Raw genomic sequence first — 26,104 nt, 5'->3', positions numbered from 1 at the left:
TGGCTAAGCGTGTTTTACAGGCAAAATTTCGCCAGAAGCAAAAAATTATCGCAAAGTTCAGCACAACATCAGACAGACTTTTTTAGATTAGATAAAAACAAACACTAAGAACCATGTTTGCTCTGGCACTGCCAGCAATATATTCGATATGTTTCAAGTATTCAAATTCAATCAAATATTAAAAAATGTTCGAATACCTACCTAGTTTTCAAATCGAATATGAATACATATTAAAAACACAATATTCTATAATATTCAAAAATTTCGAGTAACCGCACACTCCTAGTTACAACACAAGAGCCTGTTACCGAAGGGGCACCAAAACTGTATGGCAGTGCCAACACACGAAAAATTGGTGAACTAAACATGATTCCAATCACTCAAGTATAGCCCTCAGTTCAAGAAGAATTAATTGTTGAGCTAGTTGATCTTGCATTGCTGATGAAAATTAGCGTAACAAAATGACAACACACACAGAAAGAAAAGACAAAAAGAAGCACTTCCTGTGTGCGATGTCTTTTTACTTTGCTAATTTTCCTCATCAGTAGCACCCAGATTACAAGAAAAATGGCATGTGTCATTTTTCTTAGTGAAAGAAAAAGTGGCAGGTGTATACCGTGATGCAACTCACACTGAGCCTGATAGTACATAACGCTCGAGACCAAGAGAAACGTATGGAAGCAGCTGCGCGTTGAATCTGGTGCATTCAGGGTATTGTCGGGACAATACACAGGTTGCTAGGAACACTGTCATCCACTTACATACACAAAGTCTTCGCAAGCTCACGCCCTACAAGAACCACTGCGAAAAAGGACACACTGGATCCATAAAAAAAGTGCTCTGGCTTCCTGATCTAAATGAAGGAGACGGAACGACTTCAAAACATTTGGCGCATTAACAGAGGACCCCGTTCGTGGGACAGTCTACATATTTCTTGAAAACAGGGCATTCAAGAACAGGACGTGTAAGCATTGTTTGTGTGCCTTCATGTCCTCCTTACTCAGTTTTCAAGACCAATTTTGAGTTTTGTAAATGCGACAACGTAGAGTGATTATGTAGAATTGCTTCCACATTGTGTTATTATATTAGTTATTTTGGTACTTTTGGTGCAAGCCTCTGTGTTCAAGTCTGTGCCACTGTGAACCCATGTAATGGGGGCTGCAGGCTTGTCAAGCTGCTGAATGGCAGCTTTTATCCACCGCTTCCCTGTCTGTTTATTAAAACAGACACAACTGATTGAAATGATTGATTGATTGATTGATTGAATGATTGATTGGAATGAATTAAAAAAAAAGCCTGGCTGCCTGGTCTAACCTTGTCACGGTAGGCCTTGAGCAGCAGGCGGGCCATGGCAGCCACCTCGGGGTGTGGGTCGTTGCCCAGGGTGACCAGCGCACGCCACACCTGACTGTAGACGCTACCATAGCTGCCCAGGATGCTGCCGAGGCTGCAGATGGACGTGCTGGAAGAGACACGCCGCATCTTCTCCTGTACGGGCGCCTGCTGCTGCTGCTGCTGGGCCAGTAACACGGGCGGGGGCTCTGGCAGACCCTCCACCACGGCGGCACCCGACAGCACTGCAAGCAATATTCTCTATCAGGTGTGGCATTTCGCGCTTACGGGCCTACGAAGCATGTACCAACTGGCCCAACAACAAGTTTTATTAAGGTACTTTAAACGTTTCGTTATTGGTTGTTTTCCCGAAGTGCAACAAACTCGATTTCTGTCTAGGTAACACACATTACCAGGCTTTAAATTCAACTGTTATTTAATGGCGATATGTTATTGAACTAATTACAATTTTTTCAATCTGAAGACTAAAATAAAAATTAAGACTTATGCTAATTAATGATTACATTAGGAAAATTTGTTTTCCTCGGGCAACATCGTCTCTTCGTCCCTGTCCCTTGATGACACCTCGCAAGCAACATCAAAGTCCCCTGAATCAGAGTTCCCAAAGAGTACTTGAATTTCTGCATTGTTTGAAGTGGTTGCATTAACTCTTTCCCTACCGTGGGGAAATAGGGTGTTTTTAGTATATTACGGCAGATGTTTCTTTCTGAAGGAACTACTGCACTCAATATTTAATGTGATAAATAAACAGAAAGCAAAATTAATGCGCTTTTCACGCATAAAGGTTTTATTAATGAGATATATGTCATAAAAAATATATGAATTGTTAAAATCAAGATTGTGCCATAAAACTGAACGAAGTTTGTAAAGACATGCTTGAATCTAAGAAAAATTTTACGGAAATTATGAGATACACAAAATGTATTTCCATCTATGAGGCACTATCTCCGAAAAAATCAGAATTTCTCATTGAACAGGTCATCATCATCATCAGCCTGTATTTATGTTCACTGCAGGACGAAGGCCTCTTCCTGTGATCTTCAATTACCCCTGTCATGCGCTACAGGTATTGAACAGGTATTCCGCTAGAAAAATTTGACTGCAAACACTACAGTTGGGCGTGCCGGGTGGCGGCCGCCGATGTTCCGGGCTAGTTTGTGTCGTCGTCGCTGTCAGACTCAAAGTCCGACAAAAAGTCAGTGTCCTCGGACTCACTGTTATTCGATGTATCGATAAGGTCAGCCGCAGAGGCAGCGGAATCGCGATATCTGCGACCTCTGAAAGCACGCGCGCCGTTTCCGGAGCCAGACATTTTTGCGTTCTGCTTTGACGATCGCGAAACTTCGGAGCGCATTTAAAAATCACCGCTTGGTGGGAAAAAAGCGAACTGCTTAGAAAACTAAAATATAGTTCTCCTCCTTCACGTCCGATAGTGCAGTATGTCCGTGAGCGGTGCGGAAGGTCTCGAAAGCGGTGTTTCAAACCATCGATAGAGGGCTAACCATGCCCAATGGGTGCGGTACGAGTTAATGCAATTGGAGTCGATAATGCTGTTGTATAAAAACAATGTATGATGTAATAGTTCGGAATCCGCAGATGTAAAGGAAACGACTTCCACCCAAATGTAAAACAATGGAAACAACCGGGTTTCGAAAGAAAGCAGTTGAAGAAAATTGAAGTCAACTGCAGGCCATCCATTGTAGCAAATTGCTACATTTGGGTAGTCTCAAAACAATGCCTACCATAAAAATTTTAGTTTAACCAACTTTTGAGTAGATAGCGCAGCCAGTCTCAAAAGTTTTAGTTTCATGAATTATCTCTGTGTGCAGCCAGGTGTGTGCATCGCCAGATAGACAAGTACACTAAGACATGGCACTTAAAGGGTTAAACCTTGTTATTTATTTGTGCACAATTATTGTCCCACATTTACCTCGGTACTACCCCAACTTTGGCCTCACTTTCATGCACTCATTACTCTAACAAAGTGCATGTAACTTCTCATGACCAACATATGGGTTGTATTCATTAGGTTGCTAAGTAACATGCCCTCTGGAAAATCAGTTCCGTGGAAGTCCGCGAGGAATTTTCCACAGAAATAATTTTCTATATTCAGTGTTCCTGCGTGTCGAGTTGTCGATTAATTTGGCCTTCGTCTCCGATCTGCTAGCCTCCTGATTAGCTCAGACGGTACGACCAGTTCGGAAAGGCATTGGTCCAAGGTTTGATCCCCGGACTAGGAATACTTTTCTTTGACTGAAAAGCTTTCTTTCCGAGTAACCCGTACTGGGTTTGTACTGCTCTTAGGTGGATGACAATATTTCCCTTTCACGACATGCCTTTTATGTGCCTGTTTCTCCCCCTCATTTTGTTTGCACTGTATGCAATTATTAAAAGTTATGAAAAAACCAGCAGAACCAAGGATTTTCGGTTCCTACAGAAACCAAGCTTGCAAATAAATGCTGCACTTTGGTTGGTTCAATGAGATGAGAATGAGAAAAACGGGTCAGCGACTGCAATTGTATTCTTTTGAAATCAGTTCCCCCCTAAAGCAGACACATATATAAAAAACTAATATTTTTGGCGTCAACACGACAATCGTAAAGATGCTCTAAGAATAGGGCATTCTTCTGTGTTCTACTACATTCTGATATAGATGTATGAGACTCAGGCAATCCACTGTGCCACAGCCCCTCAAAACACTCACGGTTTCCAGTGATGGGCAACAGCTTGAGCCGGTCTCGCGATGCCACCTTCTTCATGCCAAGTGGTGTGGTCTCTGAAAAACACCAAGAGATAGTCAGGCGTGCTGGCAACAGGTTAGACAAGGCGCTGTCTAAGGTTGCCACAGCTTTCGGTCATTGCACTTCAGCAAACACTGGCCAGGTATCTTTCAAGGCCACTGGGCTTTGTAAAAGAAATGAGATTGAATGAGATGTAGCAGGAAATGTAAAGGTGAGGGTCTCGACTGTGGCTGCCTTGATGCCTTCAGGTAGCATATGAGGATTTATTGAACAGTTTGCCTGCGTTTAACTTCACATACTACGTGGCGCCTGCAGTTAAAGGGATGTTTCATATCCGCCGCCATGGTCATGAGTGGCACTGGCTAACACTCTCAGGGTCAGATCTTGTACAAATACATAAATACCCAAGAATGTGGACGTGGGAACAACCGTAGCTCAATTGCTAGAGCACCGTATGCAAAACACGGAAGATGTGGGTTCCACCACCCACCATTGGCAAGTTGTCATTTTATCCACTTTCATTTCCCTTAACCTTATAATTTCTACATTTCAATTAAAGCCATAGACTATTTCCCCTTTGCCTTTTTTGGCTTCACTGTCTGTTGGCTTCACATGGTTGCACCTAACAAAAAATCATGCCCCTTGATTCCCCTTCTTGTTACGCAACTTAAGAGTCGCACATTCTTGGCCAGTCGTACCACTAGCTAACAAAGAATTTGGTCCAAGGGCTCGGACAAACTTTATGTTCGCCCAACGCCCGGCGCTTCGGCAAGTATCCCCATTAAACAATGTGCAACACACAATGGGTAGATGAAGAATGCATGACCAGATGGGAATTTTAGCTGTGTATTACTGTATTAAAATAATGCAAGTTCAAGCAAAGATGTGCCCAAGAGCTGCTGTTCATGATGATGGTAAAGCAAAACACAATAATGCCTTTTTACAATCTGCTAAGTGTAAAAAAAAAAAAAAAAATCTGCTGGCAGCTGCACAAGCCTTACTTACAGCCTTTTACACATTTCACCCCATGGATGTTATCTAGCACTGAGTACTGCAATGCTAGCCTGCTCCCTCGGTTGATTGAAATATTTCACGAGGAATTACTTTAGAGGAGTCCAAATACAGTACAACCAGTAAGCTGATCGCCTGATAGCTTGAGTCCTACCTGCACTGGCAGGACTCAGTAGGTTACCCGAGGTCGCAGCGTGGACAGCCTCCTTGGACGTCTCTTCCTCGAGGTACTGGTACGCGACAGCCACAAACTGGGTCTCGAACACGAAGAGAAGCCACTGCAATGCCACCACCAGCTCCTGGGTAGGGGTAGGTGAGAAAGGCGGGACCAAGCACAAAGCTGTTGGAATGCTGGATGACAGTATTGGTTTCAGACAACCTTTGTTTGAACTTAATAGTAGGCCTAACGTGGATTTTGATCACTAAAGTAGGCCATGCACTCTCTTCAGAGCAAGGCAAGTGTAGTTGTGGCATATTTGAACTTGTCGACATGCTAAGCCTTCTCACCAAGTGCTTGGAAGAACACTCGACTTGAAATTCCAATAATACAGTTCGATACACTCATCATGGGACTTCAATTACAGCTAGTCTTGATGCAGGAGCAGCTATAACTTGCATCAGCGAGGTCTCCGAAATTCTCAAGCTCCGTTGAAATTAAAAATTCATGCATCGATGTTTAAAAGTCCCATCACCCATGAAAAAAACCTTGTTTTGCGTGCTTGTACAGCACCAGAGCAGCAAAATTAAGGAAGAAGAATAAACTTGGTGTTCTGCAAAACATAGAATGCTGGTTTATCCATGGCCTCAATAATGTGTCATAATTGGAATGCAACATTATTTACCAAAAAAGAGGAGTCCTGGCCAACACAGCTAACTGACTGAAAAGGGCCCACGCTTTATGAGAGTTATCAGAAGAAATCCTTTTCGGCACTTCAACAAGCGACTCTGAAAGCACTGCGAATATGTATGAAGCAATTTTTTTAAATATCAAATTTGTTGCATGACCAGTGTGAAACCCTGGAATACTCACCAGCAATGATCCAATCCCTAGACAATCACGCGATTGTTTGCAAGCCGACAGGGACAAACCTGAGAAACAGATCAATGCCTTTCCTAAGCAAAGTGTTGTGATGCCCTCTTTGTCTTTCTATGCTACGCAGATGCCTTGAATGCTGCATAGTGAACCCTATAACAGTGTTGGCCTATGATCTGATACCACGCAATGATGATGTATTCGACTATCTTAGATATTCACAATTCTTTAACCAGCCTGAACTCAGAGTACTGACATCCAGATGACATTCATGAGACCATCTTTGTAATGGCGAGTGCACACTAAGAGTCATGCCTTTTGGTTTAAAGAGTCCACCAGTGTCATTTCAAGGAACTGTGAAATCCACTATAATGCATCGACGTGAGCCTACTGAAGTTTAATGATGTGCATCTAGTATCCTAATCGCTCGCAACACATGACTGGGATAGTGAACTGAAGCTTCACCTTGCGGACCATTGGGCTGCCATCATTGGCCACTGATGAGATGAGGGTCATGCCGATGTTGTGGTCGATGGTGTCGGCATGGTCAGTGCGCTTGGCAGGGCAGTTGAGTATGGTGCCGAGTGCAAACACCGCAGCAGCTCGCACCTGCCGGGGCGTGCCAAAACACATGCACCAGATCAGAGCACACAGGATAACCAGAGCAGTGCAAGCACAGCAGCTGAAGCTGTTCACAGCTCCCTGTGGCACCAGCAACGCGCCCACTTGCCTCTGGCACAGGGTCTGCAAGTAGGGTACTAAGTTTCTCGTGAGCACTGTCCCGGATGCCGCACCAACGAGCAGCCGTGTAGCCGTTCCAAGTGCGGCCAAGACAGATGGCAAGCCACTGGCGAAGTCGCGGGTGGTTGTCCGTCAGCTGCTCCGTGCAGAGGGCTATGACATTGCCTTTCAAAGCTGCTTCCTGCAGAGCCCGACACGGCCAGTCAGAGTACATAAAAGCCACAAATGCAGTTAGCACCACATCAATTATTACAACATCCTTTATAGATACTCTAAATGCAACTGTAATGGTAATGACTCGATATGGCCTTTGGAACTGGTGCCATGACAAACAAGGCAAACTGAATCAACAGCAGGGTTGGAACTGCAAAACTGCATCTTGAACCTCCTTTAAGAAGAAAAACAGCTCTTTCAAGTAGTATAGAAGCTGACTCAGCACTGTTATTGAGCAGTCCAAGAACGTTTTCTTGAGCAGGTGAGAAGCACATTGAAGTTGAGCCCCTATGCGCTCCTGAAACACCTTTTGAACTGCACTTAGAGACACTTCACAATGACATCTAGCCATGCACACATCACAAAGGATGAAAGGAAACAGGTAAGCACAAAAGCACTGTGAAACGGAAACACGGTGTGCAAAGAGAATAACCAAATCCCACTGCACGAGGGTGGAGCACATTCCAATAAGGCACACGCACTTTTTATTTGCCCAGTCCACTTCAAAAGTTCACAGAGGAGTAACTTAAGCAATGATGAAAATACAGCATTTCTCGCTTTACAAGTTTTCTTTTTTTTTCTTTTTTGATCATGGCATCCGCAGACTGCTGAACCACTGGTACATGTGTTGAACACATTAAGCTTGAGAAGGGATGCAACGCATTTGTTCCAGTCAACACTATTATGCAAATACTAAAGGACTTAAATTCAAATGCCAGTATCAGCAAAAAAACGTTTTAGATTTACTTCGTTATAGCGAATACTTTGTTATATCTATGTTCTCTACGATGAGGTTCAAGTGTAGCGGGGTATGAGAAGAGCAACCGTACCTGTCCGCTGGGGTAGTTGGCCACGATGCATGACATGACAAAGGCAGCCATGGTTCGATGCTCTGGCTGCGTGAGAGATACAGACAGCATCAGAAAACATGTCTGCTTCTAACAAGACATCACAGCCAAAACTAGTGCAGCAACATCAAACCGGTCTTGCGGAAAAACCGTTTATCCAGTTATTTGAAATTGAAAACTGGGTAACCGGAGTGATCGGTTATTTGGTTGGTTAGTCGGTTAATAGTATCCGGATATTCGGATAGCCGGATATTTGTTCTTCTGTACTTGTGCCGAAATCACCTCTCTTTCTCTCTTGCATTCTTATATCTCTAGTTATTTTTGCAACCGCTCGTGCAAACCCGATATCTGCTCTGGTTAACCTCCTTTCCTTTCCTTTTTTTTAAACACCAAATATTCATGTCCCTATATTCGAATATCCGGCTAACCGGTTATTTAAACCGGATATCCTGAATTTCCGTTTCTTGAAATCCGGATAACCAGTTTTCGAGACCGACTTCACCTCCCTCCAGTTAAACCGGATAGCCAGTTTGACGGATATTTGGAAGTACTAGCCCAAACTTACCGGCATGGACAGGTCTGACAGGACACTAAGGAAGTAGCGATGGCCATTGTCTCGAACGAGGTCCACTTGACACGACTTGCAGGCAACAATGCAACAATAGGTTAGCTGTATGGCAACTAACAACATTTGGGACGCTTTAGAAAGCTCAGGCGTGACCTCACCTGGTCGACAGCCAGTATCTTGGCCCAGATGGAAACGAGGAGTGGCCGAAGGTCCCGGGCACAGCTCTGAAGCAGCTTCAGGATGTACGGGAAGATCCCCACTGACAGAGCCTGCAAAAGAGCTTCGTTCTAGCTCCCAATTTCAGCACATAAAGAACTGTCCTGAAGAAAACAACCAGAATGCCCTGTATTCTAAGTAATCATCATATTTACCTGGCACTTTGTGCAGACACATTGTGAAATTATAAGATAACACAAGGCTAAACTCGGGAAGTCGGATGCAAACACTTGAGAATGCCTTTAACAATATGCTTGAGGACCTGTTACAGAGACACTAAACGAGCAAATCGACTAAAGGAGAGCACCATATAAACACAACCAGTAACACCAACAGTGCATTTCTAAAACAAACAGGATAGGGGTCAGCGCTGATAAGCTCACCTTCCAACCCTTTCAAAAGTGCTGCCTTTCAGATGCACTAAATGCAAGCAAGGACAGTGCTTTGACAAGAAATTAGATGATATGCCAATCGCAACAGCACCCATCACAAGAATGAGCCGCTACAGCATACAAGCATGTACAGTCAAACCTCGAATGTGGATACATTGAATTACTGAAGATAACGAAGTAGATGTAAAATTTGGTAAGCTATGCCTTATATCAATGAGTACTAACAGTGCAACCTCGTTGATACGATTCTGCGTAATACGCTTTTCGGGATGATACATTTTTTTTTTTCGTTTCATGTATTTTCATGCGGTTGATACGATCGCGTTTTCACCTGAAATTGGATGATACGACTGCAAACTCGTATTTCTGAAACTTGTAGCTTTATATTCAACTGTGCTAAATTAAATTACATTCCAACGTCGTATTCACCCGCCATGGTTGCTCAGTGGCTATGGTGTTGGGCTGCCGAGCACGAGGTCGCGGGATCGAATCCCGGCCATGGCGGCCGCATTTCGATGGGGGCGAAATGCGAAAACACCCGTGTACTTAGATTTAGGTGCACGTTGAAGAACCCCAGGTGGTGTCCAAATTTCCGGAGTCCCCCACTACAGCGTGCCTCATAATCAGATCGTGGTTTTGGCACGTAAAACCCCATAATTTAATTTTAATTACATTCCAACGACCCACGAACAACGTGTTAAGGGCCGGCGACACTAGCAGAAAAACGCGGGCTGCGCGTCGGCGGCGGTAAAACGCGCGCCACAAAAGCTACCACGAAACAGGATCGGTCCTGGACCGATTGAAATTGCTGCGCACCCCGGCAGCAAACGAGCCACGAGCGAAGCAGACCAATGAGAGCTGCCGGTCTGAGGCGCGCGCTCGCTCTTTAAAGAAGGAAGGGAGGGCGCGCAGCGCGCCCCTCCAGACTGGCCGTGGCGCGGGAAACTGGTGTCATGCAGACCCGCCCGACCACTATTTTCGCACTCGTAGTATTGTCTGCTTGCGACAACTTTCGCTTCGCACTTGTTTTTTTTTTTTTTTTGGCTTTTCAGGCGAGATCTTCATGCGGTCACGTGGCTGAATGAACTGCCTGCCCTCGTCCACCAGTCGTATCGCACGTTGTGTCACGCTCTCTACGATATTCCTTTGTTTCGGAATTCTTGGCCACGTGGTGCCATGACCTCCGTAGCTATGTCGAGGAACCTGTTATCTTTCAAAATAACTTGTTTACGGACTTTGAAAAAAAAAAGAAAGTTCAGCGAAAACTCACGAGCTGCTATAAAGTTGCTCAACAAAAGTGTTTTGACTGCGGTTCGTGCGGTGTCGTGATGCTGCTCTGCATAACACGTGTGTTATGCGGAGCAGTATTACTCGACTCCAAAGGAAGCTTTACTAGTGAGTTTGTCACCAAGTAAGCCTGTTTTCTTACATTTTAGGGCTTGCTTTGTATGATACCATTTTTGAATGATACATTTTATTTTCTGGTTCCCGCGAAGATCATATCAATGGGGTTCCACTGTATACTGCTAAAATGAATCTGAAAATATGCGGTCAGACACAGTATTGGTTATATAGCGAAGCAAACTCTTGTTTGCACATGACGCAAGTTAATATGCAAACCAGCAGTAAAAAGTTGTAACAGCTGCGAAAGTAACTTCAAATGCACTACTCTGTAGTTTTTAAGTTACCGTAATAGGTGTAAAAAATATATGCTTTGGTCATTAGCAATAAAGTGAACAGCAGAAGGAGCTCATCATAGGCATGGCTTATTTTAGTGTTGCTCACACTTGTAATTCTGTTGCACAGCCTCAACTATTATTATTATTATTATTATTCATGTATGGATCCAAACTAGCTTGATGCTAAGGATCCAGATGCTTCTCATGTATTTTCATCATTTTTGTATCCTTCTAGCAAATAAATTCACATTCATTATTCAAAACTCATTTTCTTTTTTTACTGTTTTATAATGAATATTGGACATTATGAGAAAATATATTTGCTACAAGTGCAACTGAGATACAAGTGTAACAGATTTACAATTCTCATCACAAATAGAGTACTTAATTGCCATATTTTTTCAGTTTCCTTACATTTAAGCAAATATTTATTCAAATTTTCAATGTAGTACTGTTGCTGGCTTAGATCTAAAGCCAGCTTAGATTTGTGTGAGAGAGTGATCACAATTATATATCTACCATGTAAATGTTGAATAACCATAAACATAGCATCTGTGTTCAAATTATAATGATTCCAGAGCTTCCCTAAGAGCTGTGCGAAGAAGAAAACTGGCAGGCTAAGTTAAAGTTTCTCCAGAACATTTTTGAGAAGTGCTCTGCAAGACAAAAGACCTTGCCAAGAGCAACTGACCAAGTTGACAGCCCAGGGCCCCAGGTCGAGGAACCTGCCCAGGAGGTCGAGCGCCCGGACCCTATGGATCTGGCTGAGCAGCACCTGCAGGACGATGGGCAACTGTTCGGGTGGGGCCGACTGCTCCGAGCCAAAGGTCAGCCACACCTGCACACAATGAGAGCTTTTGATTAGGACTTGATTTGTCACAACTGATGTCTTGCAATCTTTGGGAACAGGCTTTCGTATTTTGATGTTGTGCGTAATAGTGCTAATCACTGCAACATTACTAAATCTGTTACATGTAGAAAGACGAGTATGTGATTATTTTTTATTATTGCGATAGCAATTACATGGACACTCCAGGCACATTTGTGCCGTCGCTGTGAGGTTCCATATAAAGTCCAACGGCGATAAAGTAGTCGCCGTGCACCGTATGCTCTATGTGTGCAAACGAGGGGAGCCAACAATCAGTGGCTGAATCTAGCGTGCACGACGGAGGAAGGTGGAGAGCAAACGCAATGTTTTCCATCACCAACTGCACATTTCGCGACCGGACACAAAGGGAACTGGCGATCGCGGCTCAATCTCGTGCACGAGAGGAAAGCGGGGAGGCAGTGCAGGAGCGAGGGGGTGCGGCTTCTACTCCGCCAGCAACTGTGCGGTCACGCACACCGTATCTTGAAAGCGATCTGCAGATGGCTCATACCTTAGTGCGCGCTGTGTTTTCACCGCTCAGTTTCCGTTGAAGCGATAGACACTCCCAAGGTCACTTTGCTCGCTGCTGCTGCTGTACATGAAAACTAGTAGTACAGTCAAACCCGGATATATCGAACCCACATAAAATGAATTATTGTGTATAACAAACAGCAGTAAAAGCCCCTCGAAAATTTTTGTATCCAATTTTTATTTTATATATCGAAATACCTATTATATCGAACTTTTTTCAGATCCCCTTCAGATTTTATATATCCGAGTTCGACTGTAGCACTTAGGCACACAACGATAACGGCGAGCATGGTCGTCAATCGTTGAAATTAGATTCACGGGTCAAACGTGTTAGCTATTTACATGACTTACTGTATGTTCGTATATAAACGTTGGTGCTAGTGTAAGTTCCAGAATGTACACTATTCATGTCGCGCATGATTACAAACAAAATTCTTTCACTATTGAATCGACAACAACACTCGATAAAGTTCACCTCCAATTTCACGTAAAAAATTCGTCGGCCCTTCCACTCCGTGAAGATGGATAACCAGCGAAGCTGTAACGTGCGGCCCCGGCGTTTATCACTGGGTTAATCCCGAGGGTTCATTAAAGTATTTTTCGATTATGAGGTTACACACATGTTCAGCTGCGACGGAGAGAACTACATCACTTACAGTATGCCCGCAGTCTGCCGTTGTTGCTTGCGTTCGATGTCTTGAGTTTGCTCGGCAGCGTGGTTAGCAGTATTCGCCCGCTATTGCCGCTTGCGATTCTTTGAAATTAAATTGCTTCAAAATTAAATCTGTCACTGACGTAAGACACTGAATGGCTCATACCCATGTAAACGCGAGCCTCCCCATACGACGACAGAAGAGAAGTGAAATTCTACGCTGGAATGATGAGCGGCAGCGCAGCCAGCTGTGGAAGCAGACGACGATGACGAACGCAGGAAAAGTGGCACCAGCGCGTGCCGAGCACGAGCCAATGTGCCAGCCGCAGAAGATGACGACGACGCTCGAGCAAATGCTGATGATGATAGTTTTCTGTGGACAGGCGATTTCACCTAGCCATATAACGCTTCGCTTTAACATCAGCTCCAATTATCATCAGTCAACGCGAACAGCACAGAAACAGCACAGTGCTTGTCTGTACTTCGTGTTCCACGTCTTCAGTCTCGTTTTTTTAGCAACAAAATCAAGCTGGTGGGCAACGCTGGAATACGATGCCGCCAGAGCGAAACATGACGCTCACTCTGCACCGCCTGCAGCAGGGAATGGCGGCGCATTTGTGTTATCGCCTATTAAAAGTGTGCAGTAAGCTTTCAACAGCACTACGCCATGTGCGCTGTGAAACAGATAGGTCAAGATGCTTATCGCAATACGGTTGACGGTGGTAGTTGTTAATGCGACCTGCAACGACCCGCAAGGAGATTTGCTGGTTACCGTAAGAGACCGAGTGCACCCTGGCATTTTCACATCCGTACAGGCAGGCAAGTACTGCAGAAAAGCTGCCGTGGTGGGCAGTTACTGCTTTCGATCCTGCATGCCTTGATCCTTTCCTTGTTGACATGGGGTTCAGCAGCCGGAAAATGTATCATACAATTGCAGTTTGCCGATGTACTGAACGTTGGTGCCAAAAAATAGTGTTTTCAGGGACGCATAACTGTATTGGGTGATTTTTTGTGTCCTTGATCGCGAACATTTCGCCGGGAGATCGTACGAAACTGGATTGTGTCAACAAGGTTCTACTGTACAGTCAAACCTCGATATAACGAACCGATATAACGAACCTCGGTTTAACGAAACTGGGGATGTAACGAACTATTTGTATTTTCTGATCTTAGTTGCATTGAATTAACGAAACCTTGAATTACCGAAATTCGCAATATAACGAAGTTTTTCCCTGCAAGTCCAACTTCGTTATATCGAGGTTTGACTGTATTTAGATGTGTCATACTTTTTTGGGCACACACCTCTCATCAACATTCTTCCTTTGAAAAGTATCATGCATCACCTTCGCCTCATGACACAGACAGCTAAAAGCTACAGGCAACGAAGCTGCACTCACATCGTCCGCTATTGCTGCTACCTAACTCAAGCAAGCTGCGCATCATTTAGGTTCTAACATTGCGTTGGATCTGCATACTCTTTAACTCACTTTTGACCGAGGCTGAGAAGGTGGGTGCGCACCTCATGCAGAAGTAGTTTCCAGTCGACTGCATGTGGGGCACAGTTTAGCATGCCAAGTAACAAATCAGAAGGCACTGATGGCAGGTCAATGAATGACACTATTCAGCAAAGCAGTTTTTTGGACGGGCCTCACTTGCGGACATGCGACATGCCAACCCTGTTTTGGGTGCTTTGGGTCGTGAAACAGGCCCCACCTGGAAGGCCGTCAGCTGCTGGGCGAAAAAGGGCGAGTGCTGAAAGGGGTGCCCCTGCTGGACTCGTGCCAGCTGTGCCAGGCACAAGTCCAGTGCCAGGTCCCAGGCTTGCCACATGGGGTGCTGGAAGGTCGGCGGCAGTGCGGGCTGTGACACGGGCTGGCAGTCGTAGGCACGCATCACCCGTTCTGCCAGCAGGAAGTTGCGAAACAAGCTCGCAACCAGCAGGTCCTGTCGGAACAGGCGTTGGAACAGTGCCTTGGGCAACACGTTCCACGCGATGGTGTCAGTGATGGCTGTAAAGATCCAGTTCAGTTCGCCCAGCATGGTGCGCCGGTCGTGCAGCTGGCCTGGCACTCGCTCCAGCAGCTCAAGCGTCACACCGGGCACTAGCCGGCTTGCCTTCTGCAGCACAAACCACCTGAGAGCCATTTGCACGGGCGTTGTCAGGCATGATGTGAACAAGTCCGCTGGCAACTCTGGGTTCATCGGCAGCACCTGCAAATGGACACAGCAGCCACGTGTCACAGAAAGACTAACGCACTGGAAGTGCACTGTGCAGCTGCAAGAAAAGGACGAGAAGAAAAAAAAAGAAAGGAAGCGGGGCTTCAGACAAACTCTAGAGGAAAAACTCCCCATAGCGCCCATGCATTGAAATCGAAAACTTCAAGGGCGCTGCCGTGTTGCTACTCTGTTCAGAAGCACAGGCGCAGACGACAAGATGCGATTCAGATGAGACGCACAATCAATGCAATCACGAGCATCCCTCGGGACTGTGGCGCCATCTAGCTTAGCCGCCTTTAAACACATTCTTTCATGCACCATAAATTTTACGTCATGAATGTATAAATAGCCATCAGATCTTTCTGAAAAATATACGTAATGAACTTTACACATTGTCCATATGTATTTGCTACGTGTAAACGCTTGTTTTTGCATTATATTCTGAATATTCTTGGCTCTACAAGAATGAGAGGTAGCAACAAGGCAGCGCCTTTGCAGTCCCCCCTTTTTTCGCCCAGCTTTTCTTCTAGAGAAATACTAACTCTATGCTTCTGACACAAACATGATATGATCCCCGGGCTCTGGTATGGGACAAGGCAGGGAAGGAATGGTGCTTGCAAAAGCTAGTCAGGTCGTCGAGGGAGAGAGTGTCTATGTTGGCAGTGAAGCTCGCCTCTTGGCATCATGGCAATGTGACATTTCAATTTCCTATCTCTATTAAGGAAACATTTTGAAAAATTTTTGCCATAGACCGCTTTCTAGATAGCGTGTTGCAACTTTCCTTGCATAACCAGGATTTCCGATGGGGCCTGGTGAGGGGTCCTTTAATATAAGAAGTATGAAAATAAAGATATGCTGTAAGAGAGGATGTGAATAAGAACAGGTGCGAAATACCTGGGGCTAAGAACACCACCAATATATATGCTGGGTGCACATCTCGCTCAAGGCAGCATGAAGAGCACGCAATTGTCTTGCTATGCTACGCATTGAACATCCATAAATAAAGGTCCCATTCAATTGGCTGAACTGCACGCTGCCATCACACCCGTTAGCCTGTGAACCTTAAAATTCATAAAAAATCTAAAGGTTCCGCAAACATGACATCGAAGAGAACAGGAGGGGAGGGAGGGGGGAAGCAGAATTCACTCTTTTGCTTTAGAACTTGCCCGAAGCAGACACCCTCTTATGGGATACATATGCACTTTATTAACAATGATTTACCTTCAGATGTAGCACACAAGCAGCAGCCAACTTGGAACAGCATAAACTGACAAGCAACAGACTGCAGCTTTTTCAGACACATTGCAATTGCCAATTTCGCCTGCCTTCAAGAGCTCGTCTGAGAAATCTTGCTCAAAGAAAGCACCCCTCTTTCATCATTTCACCATCAGAAGACTCCCAATGGAAGGTTCAGAGACTGATAAGTTAAACGTTTCCACTAACAGAATAAATTTTTCGTAATACTTGAAGAAATATTTTTTAAAAACTAAAACGAGCCCAAATTCGGAAACTTTACGGGAAATTCCGTAATTCGAAAATTCAAAAACATACGGGAAATTCCGTAATTAGAAAATTAGAATTATGGATAGAGTTGGCAGACATGTGCAATGCACAGTCAAGGCAGTCTTTTCATAGAGAAGGAAGAAGGCGGCAGACCTGGTGCTGGCGGCAAGCAGCGAGCTGGATGCAGCTCCGGTAGCAGGGTGGCGCCTGCCCCTTGACGCTGCCCAGCGAGATCTCGAACTCGCGCTCATGCTGGATGGCAAACTTGTTGAACGACTCGAGGATGAGACCCGCAGAAGAGCAGTCGTACACGTAAATGGACGGCGCACCCATCCACTGCTGCAGGTCATACATGGACAGCGGGATGTATTGCGTGTATGTCTGCAAAAATGGCAGAATGGGCAGGTAAGACAAGAGCTCAGCAACCATACATGCTGGCTTAATTACGAATACAGCTACAAGGATAATCTGGTTGCTAAACAGCCTGGTTCAGTCTGTCAAGCGGCCACAGTCTTCCATCTGTGTTCCTTATATTTTGATTGGGCATAGTTGTATGTATTACAAACAATGGCCTCAGGGCTCAGGGTACAGTAAGAAACCAAACACGCAAATTGTAAGAACATTAGTATTTTGCATTTAGAAGTCAACAACAGTCAACAACACATTTTCAGATTGGCTTTCCAACCATATTGAAACTTGCTTCCCCACAGCGTGTAGTGTTGCCAAGTTCACCAAAGATGATTGTTGCAGTATTCTGTTCATGATGCGTGTGTTAATTTAAAATCTGTTCAAAATATCAGAAGAGGTTTGAGGCCCTTTGAAAAAAAAACGTACATCTTTTCTAACATGACTGGTTTTAACACGATGCCATTATTGTCTGCATGGCCCTTTTAATAACTTTAACACCGTCCTGTCCGTGCCTATTCCATGGAAAGCCGCTATCTATGGTCGCAAATTTGTATTTTGCCATTTCCGATCGGACAGCTAGCGCCATTTATTGGGTTATTTATGAATTATTTAGTCAATCTTGACTTCCGTTTTTTCTTTTTTTTAATACCGTGCGTGAATTTTTAGAGCCCCTCCAGAGAAGGGGCATGGTTGGCATGACGAGCGCTCATAGTTTCCAAAAGGCCGTTGGCACCTCGTGCTACTCGTGCACAGAAACGTTGCATTTCTACTGATTCTAATGCACCTGCATGCGAGTTTTCAGACTTTGAAAGCAGCACTGACGTGGAAGACAACTTCGGCTCTTCATATTTCAGAACGTAGTTTCACTTTCTTCGCCCGACCGTTTCCAAGCTGCCATGCACTGATATAGAGATATATTGCATGTTGTAAAGGTCACAGTTCTTATCTGCAGGGGGTTAACATCCTTCGGTCAGGATCATTTGCCGGCACCCGTACAAAGAGTCAAGTTTTGTGCGGAAAGACAGCCTCGAGTCAACCTCGGCATCATGCTAGGGCTAGGCACTAGAGTTAACGTTTTCTTTTATATTTTTGTTTACTATATTTGCTGGAATATTGCACACGTCTTTTGTGTTGAAAATGCATACTTGGAAAATTTTTTGAAGTTTTCCTGTGCAAGGCAGCAATGGCGTTTTTATATGACTTTTTTCTTTTCTAGGAGATTTTTGTTTAGATATATACTTTTTTTCAAGTTCGTTTCAATAGACATGTTGTTTCGAACTAGTAGGGTCGGAAATAAAATTGCTTTCTTTTCAATTTGATGCTGTGCACTTTAGTATCAAGCATGCTCTGCGATATAAAAAGAAAGTATTTACGAGACTACCCAAAAACTGCTGCTTTTCAACACAGGCAGGAAAGTGTTAAGAAGCCACTATAATGAACTAATGAAACATAGGTATACACATGAGGTGCTTGTAGGTCACGTTATCTTTAATGTAGAAACAAGCTCATCCCACAAGCACCCAGGTGCTACTTCCTATCGGGACACCGCAGTGGATGAAAGCCTCACCCTGTTGAAGACCCAGATTTCACCATTGATGGTCGGCTTGGGCACACCATGGCCATTGTAGTGGAAGAGGACACGATCCTCCTGAAACATGGGACATTTTGCTCAAGCAGGGCACACATCACTAGTCTCATTTGCCCGTCCCCTGACAATTAAAGGTCAACTGAGACAAAATTTCACTTTGGCTAATTTGACTATAAATAAGTGGTATATAGTACAGCTGTGTACAGGTTTCAATTTTTCAGCCCGGGCTCGCTGCTTGCATCAGAAGCCTGGCCTGGCTTACCCGCCAGTGTCAGGGCTTTGTTGCGGTGACAAAATTTTTTATATCAAATTACATTTTATTTACCACGTTGAATTAAAAGCTAATTAAACGTACAAACAATCGCCAAACAAACACATGTCATATGTTAAGATGCAAAAACAACAAGTTGTTTAATGTCTAGGGCCTCAAAGAAATATTTTACTTTCTTCAAACAAATTCTGCATATTGTGCTCGAGGAGAATTCCACTCCGAAGCATCCGTGTTCAGGGCTCAACTTGGGCTCTGTACAGATGTGGCTCGACCAGCCCAACAAAATACAGTGGCCTGAGCCTGGCCAGGGTCCAATTAAAAACATGACATCAGGCCGAGTATGGGCTTCAGGGTCACCCAGAGCCCATGCACAACCCTAGCTTGTGTGCTACAGAAGCAATCTTCTATCCAAGCTACATACATCCATATTTAAAAAGTAAATTTTGCACGGTAATTGCTCTATATCTAAACTATCTGAAGCTAGGCTTTTTATGCAGTCTAGAGTTTCGTTACAGGTGGTACGTTAAAACATTGTGCGACTGCTTTCCGCTTCTTGGGCGCGTCTTTAACCTTCATTGGCTGTCCTCTTTCACCAATGTATTGTTTGTGGCAGAACGAACATTCCAGCCTATAAATGATGTTAGAACTAGTGGACGGTAAATTGGATTTAATTTTGTGGACATAATCAATCGCAACGCTTTCAATTTTGAAAGTGTTTGTAAGTCATACTAACATGTCTTCAAAGTTTCTGTTCCAGCAATGGGTGACCCTTGGTACTTCCAAGAACGGTTTTCTAAAGCACTCATTGCTTGAAAACATTGAATTATTTTCTTAGACTATTGTTTATGTATATTTATGCATTTTAACCTGCAAGGTCACGATTTCAACACCCTAAGCTTCATAACCTCAAGTCAAATGTCCCGAGACAGACAATACAATCACATCTCGTTTACAAGTTCAATACACTCCAAGAATGCTTCAAAGGGAGCTCTTAATTCAATTCACTACACTAATGGCATGAATACAACAAGCAACCTTTAAAATTTTGCAGTCTTACAGTTGGTCAGACCAGAGCCGATCGTATCCCTCCTATCCAATTTATTATGTCGTTGTCATTATGCATCAGATTACTGAAACATCTCAATGGCCATTCGATTTGCCATGTACCTAGTAGCGACACCACTTCTTTGAGTTTGATGAAGTATGAGAATCTCAAAGGCCATCAACTCAATAGCCTTCGAAAAGCGTCCATCAGACATAGGTTTAAGTACTGTACAAAAGTACACAAAGAAGTTAAAACGTCTAGGTACGGCATGACAACAGTTGTGGGGGTACTTGCCTTGGAGTTGCGCCTTAGTGAGGAACAAAGCTTCTTGACCTCCTCCACGGTGGGATCAAGGCTGAGCTTGTAGCGAGCACGTGACTGCCACCGCTCATACTGTTTCTGCAGTGCAGCTCCGATGCTCTCCAGAGCCTTCTGTGGGGGTGACTGCAGTGGGTCTGAAAGCATTCACAGTATTTACAGTTGATGGCATCCCACAGAGTGCCACGGCCACCTCTGGCAAAAAAAAGTATGACACGAGAATAACACTGCAAATTTACCAACAAGGCAGCGCTGACAACTTGTTGGGAGTGAGCTGGAGTTACTCGTGTCACCGTCATCTGATACAGTTCAGTTCGGCAATTTCATCTTGTTTGGCAATGCCCTTTTATCCAAGATGAAAAAAACATGCCAGACTAGCGTCAAATGTAATGATTTCCAAATATTCATACTCTTCGATACCTGCATGGCTTCTTACACAAATTTCAATGAAAAGAAAATGGTAGCAAGGTTACGAGAAGTCACTTTCAAGCATCTTAACTAGAGCCAATGAAGAAACACTGGGAGCACACTCCTAGAAATAAAAAAGTTAGTTCATATTCATAACCTCGCACACTGATGCAACAAGACAAAAACTAGTTTTCTTTTAACGGCCATCCTGCAGCATTTCACGAAAACAGCCTTTGTCGAAAAAAAACGGCGGCAGATTCAGGACCATGGCTGTGCTGAGCTACACCTCTGCTCGCTACAGCAAGCAAAGAAAATGATGCTGTGCCCTAATGGGCCACTATAGTCCGATGCTCTATCCTCATGGGTAGTGCATCGCACTGTTGTCCCGAGAGACCCTGTGGTTCAAATCCCAACATAGGAATATTTTTTTTTTAGTTATTGAAGAGGTCGAAACAAGGCGAGACAGGAAATAGGCTACCACAAACGTGCCTGGTATGAGCCAAAGAATGCTTCACATTAAAACACAATCGGGAGCACAGCATGCTTTGCTCTCTGCCACCTTTCCACTTTCCACTTCAAAGAGCATGTGAAGGGAAGGGTAGTAAGATGTGTGCCCTAGAGGACACCTGTGAACCTCAAAAGTTTTTTTTATTGTTGCCAAGGTAACCTACGCAAGAGTGCAATTAACGGCTAGAAATTTACGATACCGAAGGCTTTGCAATGTCCCATGTACAGCATCGCATTGTGCAGTTTCACAGTCATTCCACTTATTGTATGAGCTCATCCTTTCACATTACATCAACCAATCTTTCACATTCTGGTCATCGGTACCAATGAAGATGGTGGGATCACACATGGCACTGGAAACAATGACCGACACAGAGTGGGTTGTACCACTTTTTGTTTCTTCATCAAGCACAGTCGGGGCAGTAGGCAACGCCCGGCTTCGGAGCTCCAGGCTTAATCTTGACCCCAGTAACTCCAACAACTTGTAAAGAAGATTTATTGCTAAATGGTAGGCGAGAAGCGAGCACATCGGCAACAGATTTGGTGAAAATAGTTTGTAATAGATGCTCACACCATAGCAATGAGAGCAAAAAAACCTTGGTTTAAAATTGTCAGTGCAAGTTGTATAACCATTTACCCTCCTAAACATAACTGTGCTACAGAACTGCATGCCCACTTTCTGCTCAATCTCATTCTTGGCTTAAAGCCATGTCTGGATCAACAATAAACGGACTCACCTAGCCAGCACTCAAGTCGTGCACACGGTTGCGTCTTGACCACATCTGGTGGATCCACACCAATGTTTAGGCACATCACAAGAGCCACGCTGACTGTTTTCATCTGCATCAAAGAGAGACAGTGGTACACTCCTCAGTGAGAACAGCAAGACGAGGCACTGCAGGCCAATAAAGGTATGTGACCACAGCCTCCAGGTACAAACATCAAGTACCATTGTAGAATGTGATTTATGAACATTCCTCAAAACCAAGGAGGGTGCGTACTCCACAGGTGTTCACTCTATAAGAGGCACCATGGCACCAAACCATACGCATCCCACAACAAGCTGGAAAATTTTAGCGGCATCGAGTGTGGCAGAAATTTTTTATTTTAGTTTTTTTTATATCGCACTTGAACAGTTCAACATTCTGGCAACACTGATGGTTGGTGAAATGCATTTAGCGTGGTCAATGTGCACAACATACGCATATTATTGCTTTTCATGTGCACCTCAGCGGTCAGCCCAAGACATTTTAGCACAGCAGTCAGCACACACCCTCTCAGCATGGCACACATGTAGTTTGATAACAAGTTTCAGAGCAAACATCGCAGTGGCCCCACAATTCTTGACGTCACACAAGCCATGCCAAGATGGCAGCATCTGTTTGCGAGAAAGGCTCAGGGGCAGTGACTACAAATTGACATTTCGGGTTAAAATGTGCGCTGAGAGCCCAGTTTTTTATTTTTTATTTCCTTTCTTTTTGTGCATGTATAACCAGATTGGCCTCTCATAAAGAGTTCGGAGACCATGTCATGGTACCTTTAAGCATGCCACCTATTATTATGAGTTCCCACCACCTCACAAAAAAAAAAAAAAGTTCAGAGCCCTTCCACTACAGTGAAGATGGAAGCCAGCGAAGCTGTGACTATGGTGGGTCTGCTATAGTGAATATTGCTATAGTGAATTTATATACTATCATTATTGACTATGTTGAGCCTCCTTGGCATGTTCGTCAAAGAGCAAGGACACCGGCGTCGTGTTTTCGCCTGGCGTGGTGGCCAAGTAGTGCGTTTGTTGTGCCAAGTCTGCCCCATTGTCATTGAATAGCGTATGAGCCACAGCGTTCATAGCCGCGGCATACTGCATGGCATCATCAGGATCCTGACGTCAGGATCCTGGAAGATGCGACTAAACGAGCGTCCGTCCCATAGCGAGTCCAAAGGGCGACTGCTGATAAAAGAGCTAGCGCGATCTCTACGTCACGAAACAAAGGGGCACAACGATTGGTGGGACATGCCGCTGCTGAGTATCGAGACACTTGTGAAAGAGGCATTGGCGGTGGCGAATGGTATAACAATGAGCCATCCACGATCCGTTTTGACACCTGTGCTAAGGCACAACTGGCGGGAAACCACCACGCACATGGAGCCAAAGCAAATTCTGATGATGATAGCTTTTTCTTCTACACGCGGACACGATCCTGGGGAACCTAGCCCTTAACAGCTTCGCTGTAAGATTGCCAGCACATCCATCCTTTGAAGATGATTGGTGGCATTAACGCAATTAGCAATCTGTATTATGATGGGTTTGTAATTGGTGATATGTTTCATATGCTATGATGATTGTTATGAAAAGCGGCACATACCGAGTGGTACACATCCAGAGACCCAAGCTGGCGTCAAAGAGGTTCATTGAACAGTGGCACATACCCAGTGACCCAAGTCGGCGTGAAAGGAAAACGGTTAGATCCAGACATGTATAGATACCAGAAAGTACATGAAGTATCCTGGAATGTTAATTGCAATAAAACACTTGTGCATTATGGGGCCACGCTAATGACAGCCCACAATCAATTTTTGGCTAATCAAAACGACACACACTCTGCCACTTGGCCAGCTATCACCACGTAAATGGCAAAATTCATGCCACACTTGCAATTTATACGTGAAAGGTGCATTGTGCATCGGTGCCCCACCACTATCACTTTTTGCAAAAGAGACCGATTACAGTAACAATTACTCTTACTAATGTTGCCCTTGCGCTGGTCACTTCCGATTTATTGGGGTGATGCATTAAATTACCTTCAGTTGCAAGTAGTGCTCATGTTATATGTGTTTTGTTCATCCCGTTTTCCAGCACCGCCTTCCCCGAAAAGACATTTAAAGTGTTGAAGAACAACCCCTTCTGATACATCGCTAGTTTCAGCCATGCAGATTGCTGCACTTGAAACGAAACGGTCCCAAATGTTGATAGCGATTGTTTCGAAAGTCAATGTTAATCTATTCCGATGCATGATAACGAATGATAGTATTACGATGTTTTCCAAAACTATGAGCTACAATATATGTATCAACGACCAAACTGTACAGAGCAAGAGTACTGCAATCGTCCATACAAGACACCGTAACAACCAATCACCTTGAATACACACGCCTGGCAATTACGCTTGTTTGAAAGAAACATTGGTGTTCTGTATATAATTTTGTGTAGAGTTATATCGTGGTTATATGCCATCAACAACTAACTGACAACTCGAAAACGCATCTACTATTCGTAGTCAAAGGCAACGCGGGCGTAACACCTGATGTTTCTCGACATCGTGACTACACACACACTAGACCGACGCGAACCATAACAAAACTGAACATGAGAATACGCTAGAAACCAGTGTGTTTGCCACAGAGGAGCTGTTTGTAGCGGAGGACCACGCGGACGTATCGTCGCTCGATTAGCACCGCCACGAGAAACACTGCTGCTGCTTTCGTAGAGTGCGTCGCTCGAAAATTGACACGGAGCAACTCACCCGCTCTTTCATCCGCCACGTCTGTGTAGGGATGCTTTCGCAGGGCTCAGACCCGTGTCGAGCATCGCTGAATGCCAGCGGCAACTTCCAGTCCGGTAGATGACTGGAGTCATCGTCCAGCTCAGGCTCACGCATGACTCCAACCATTGGTCCGCGTTAACAAAATAAGCTCGTCGCCGACATCATTGAACGGCCGCTTCGCGCCGGGCACAGCAGGATTCCGACACACGCTGAAGCGTGACGAGTTTCATTTTTGTTATAACTGAAGCAAAGAAGGACGCAGAATCACAGAACACCTCAAGGTAAAGTGTGCAGTAAATCGTGTAAATATTGGGCGAAAGAGTAATTCCTTGGTTGCCAACTCTAAACCACACATGTGCTATGCGCGCTGGCTATGCACACTTTCGATTAGAGTGTACACTCTACTTTCGATACAGTCTCTACTTTCGCCATGGCTTTCATGGATGTGCCGACGGCTTTCGCTGCTTTCGTTTCATATACGGTATTTAGTAATATGAAGAGTAAACATCCTTTTCCAGCACAAAATAGTTGTTTGCTGCAAAGCAGTAAGTTCTTTAACGGGGCATTTTCGATCGTCATCGAATTACTCGATCGCGATCGGCTCCTTTGCGCAAGCTGCGGAATTGCGGTTGAGGATTTCGATCAATCCCGATCGGGCTCGATCGCAATCTGAAGTGCCCCGTGTGACGGCAGGACGCTTTGAGCATTGTCCGCACAATGGCGCGAAAAGCATGTCGTGTTCGAAGTCAACCGATTTTTAGAATCAAAAAGTTGGTTCATTGCATGGTTGACATTATGCGGCGCAGTACACATGCAAGGACTGAGACAGCTACAGTCACACTGGCGCTGTACTTCTGAGTTCATTTCGAAAGATGCCGCACATATTTCATGATCAGCGCACTAATTTAACGTGTCGAACCGAAACTTTTTCATCCCAGTTTGCGTTCCGGTTTCCGTTTCCGGTTTGCGACAAACGGCTCAGGTCGGGTTCAACTCTGGAGTGAACAAATAACCGTTCCAACTTATGTTTCCAACTAACCGTTCCAACTTATGGTTCAAGTTTATGTGCGTAACTAATTACAAGAAAACAGCACAAATTTATTTTGTACAAAAACTCCACGCTGCTGCTAATAAGGCTGCACTGAAAGATTGCGCCTGTTTGTTGTTCAGACCGCACGTAGTTACATAGAAATTATGCAGACTTAACGCGTATGCTGGAACCTATGTGAAGTGATTTTTTTTATTTTTATTTTTTTATGGAGAGAGGGAGACAGGAAAATATATTGAGGAAACGCAGAGAGGTCTTCCAACCTGCTGCTGTGCACAGGGGGAAAGGGAAGAGAAGAAAAAAATCACCGACGAATACGATACTTCCTAACACGAAATTTTAACGCTGCTCTATACGTGTTATCATTTCGCGATACTATATTGGCTGGCGCGGACTATCTCTT

General features: G+C 44.5%; 1 protein-coding gene across 1 annotated transcript in view; it reads right to left on the bottom strand.

The window, feature by feature from the left end:
* The window catches only part of LOC119434772 (regulatory-associated protein of mTOR-like), a 43,481-nt gene extending 18,503 nt beyond the window's left edge, over positions 1-24,978 (bottom strand). Inside the window, 15 exon segments of the mRNA XM_037701848.2 lie at positions 1,315-1,577; positions 4,058-4,129; positions 5,260-5,404; positions 6,604-6,747; positions 6,869-7,060; positions 7,923-7,988; positions 8,506-8,580; positions 8,667-8,777; positions 11,487-11,633; positions 14,560-15,057; positions 16,720-16,947; positions 18,542-18,622; positions 20,173-20,333; positions 21,849-21,951; positions 24,633-24,978. Of these exon segments, the coding sequence (XP_037557776.1) occupies positions 1,315-1,577; positions 4,058-4,129; positions 5,260-5,404; positions 6,604-6,747; positions 6,869-7,060; positions 7,923-7,988; positions 8,506-8,580; positions 8,667-8,777; positions 11,487-11,633; positions 14,560-15,057; positions 16,720-16,947; positions 18,542-18,622; positions 20,173-20,333; positions 21,849-21,951; positions 24,633-24,779 (2,433 nt within the window). The 5' untranslated portion in view covers positions 24,780-24,978.
* Between the last annotated feature and the right edge of the window lie 1,126 nt (positions 24,979-26,104).

This window comes from Dermacentor silvarum, unplaced genomic scaffold, assembly GCF_013339745.2.
Source record: "Dermacentor silvarum isolate Dsil-2018 unplaced genomic scaffold, BIME_Dsil_1.4 Seq239, whole genome shotgun sequence".
NCBI lineage: Eukaryota > Metazoa > Arthropoda > Arachnida > Ixodida > Ixodidae > Dermacentor > Dermacentor silvarum.
Note: the sequence above shows the minus strand (reverse complement) of the source record. Positions and strands in the feature narration are given on the sequence as shown.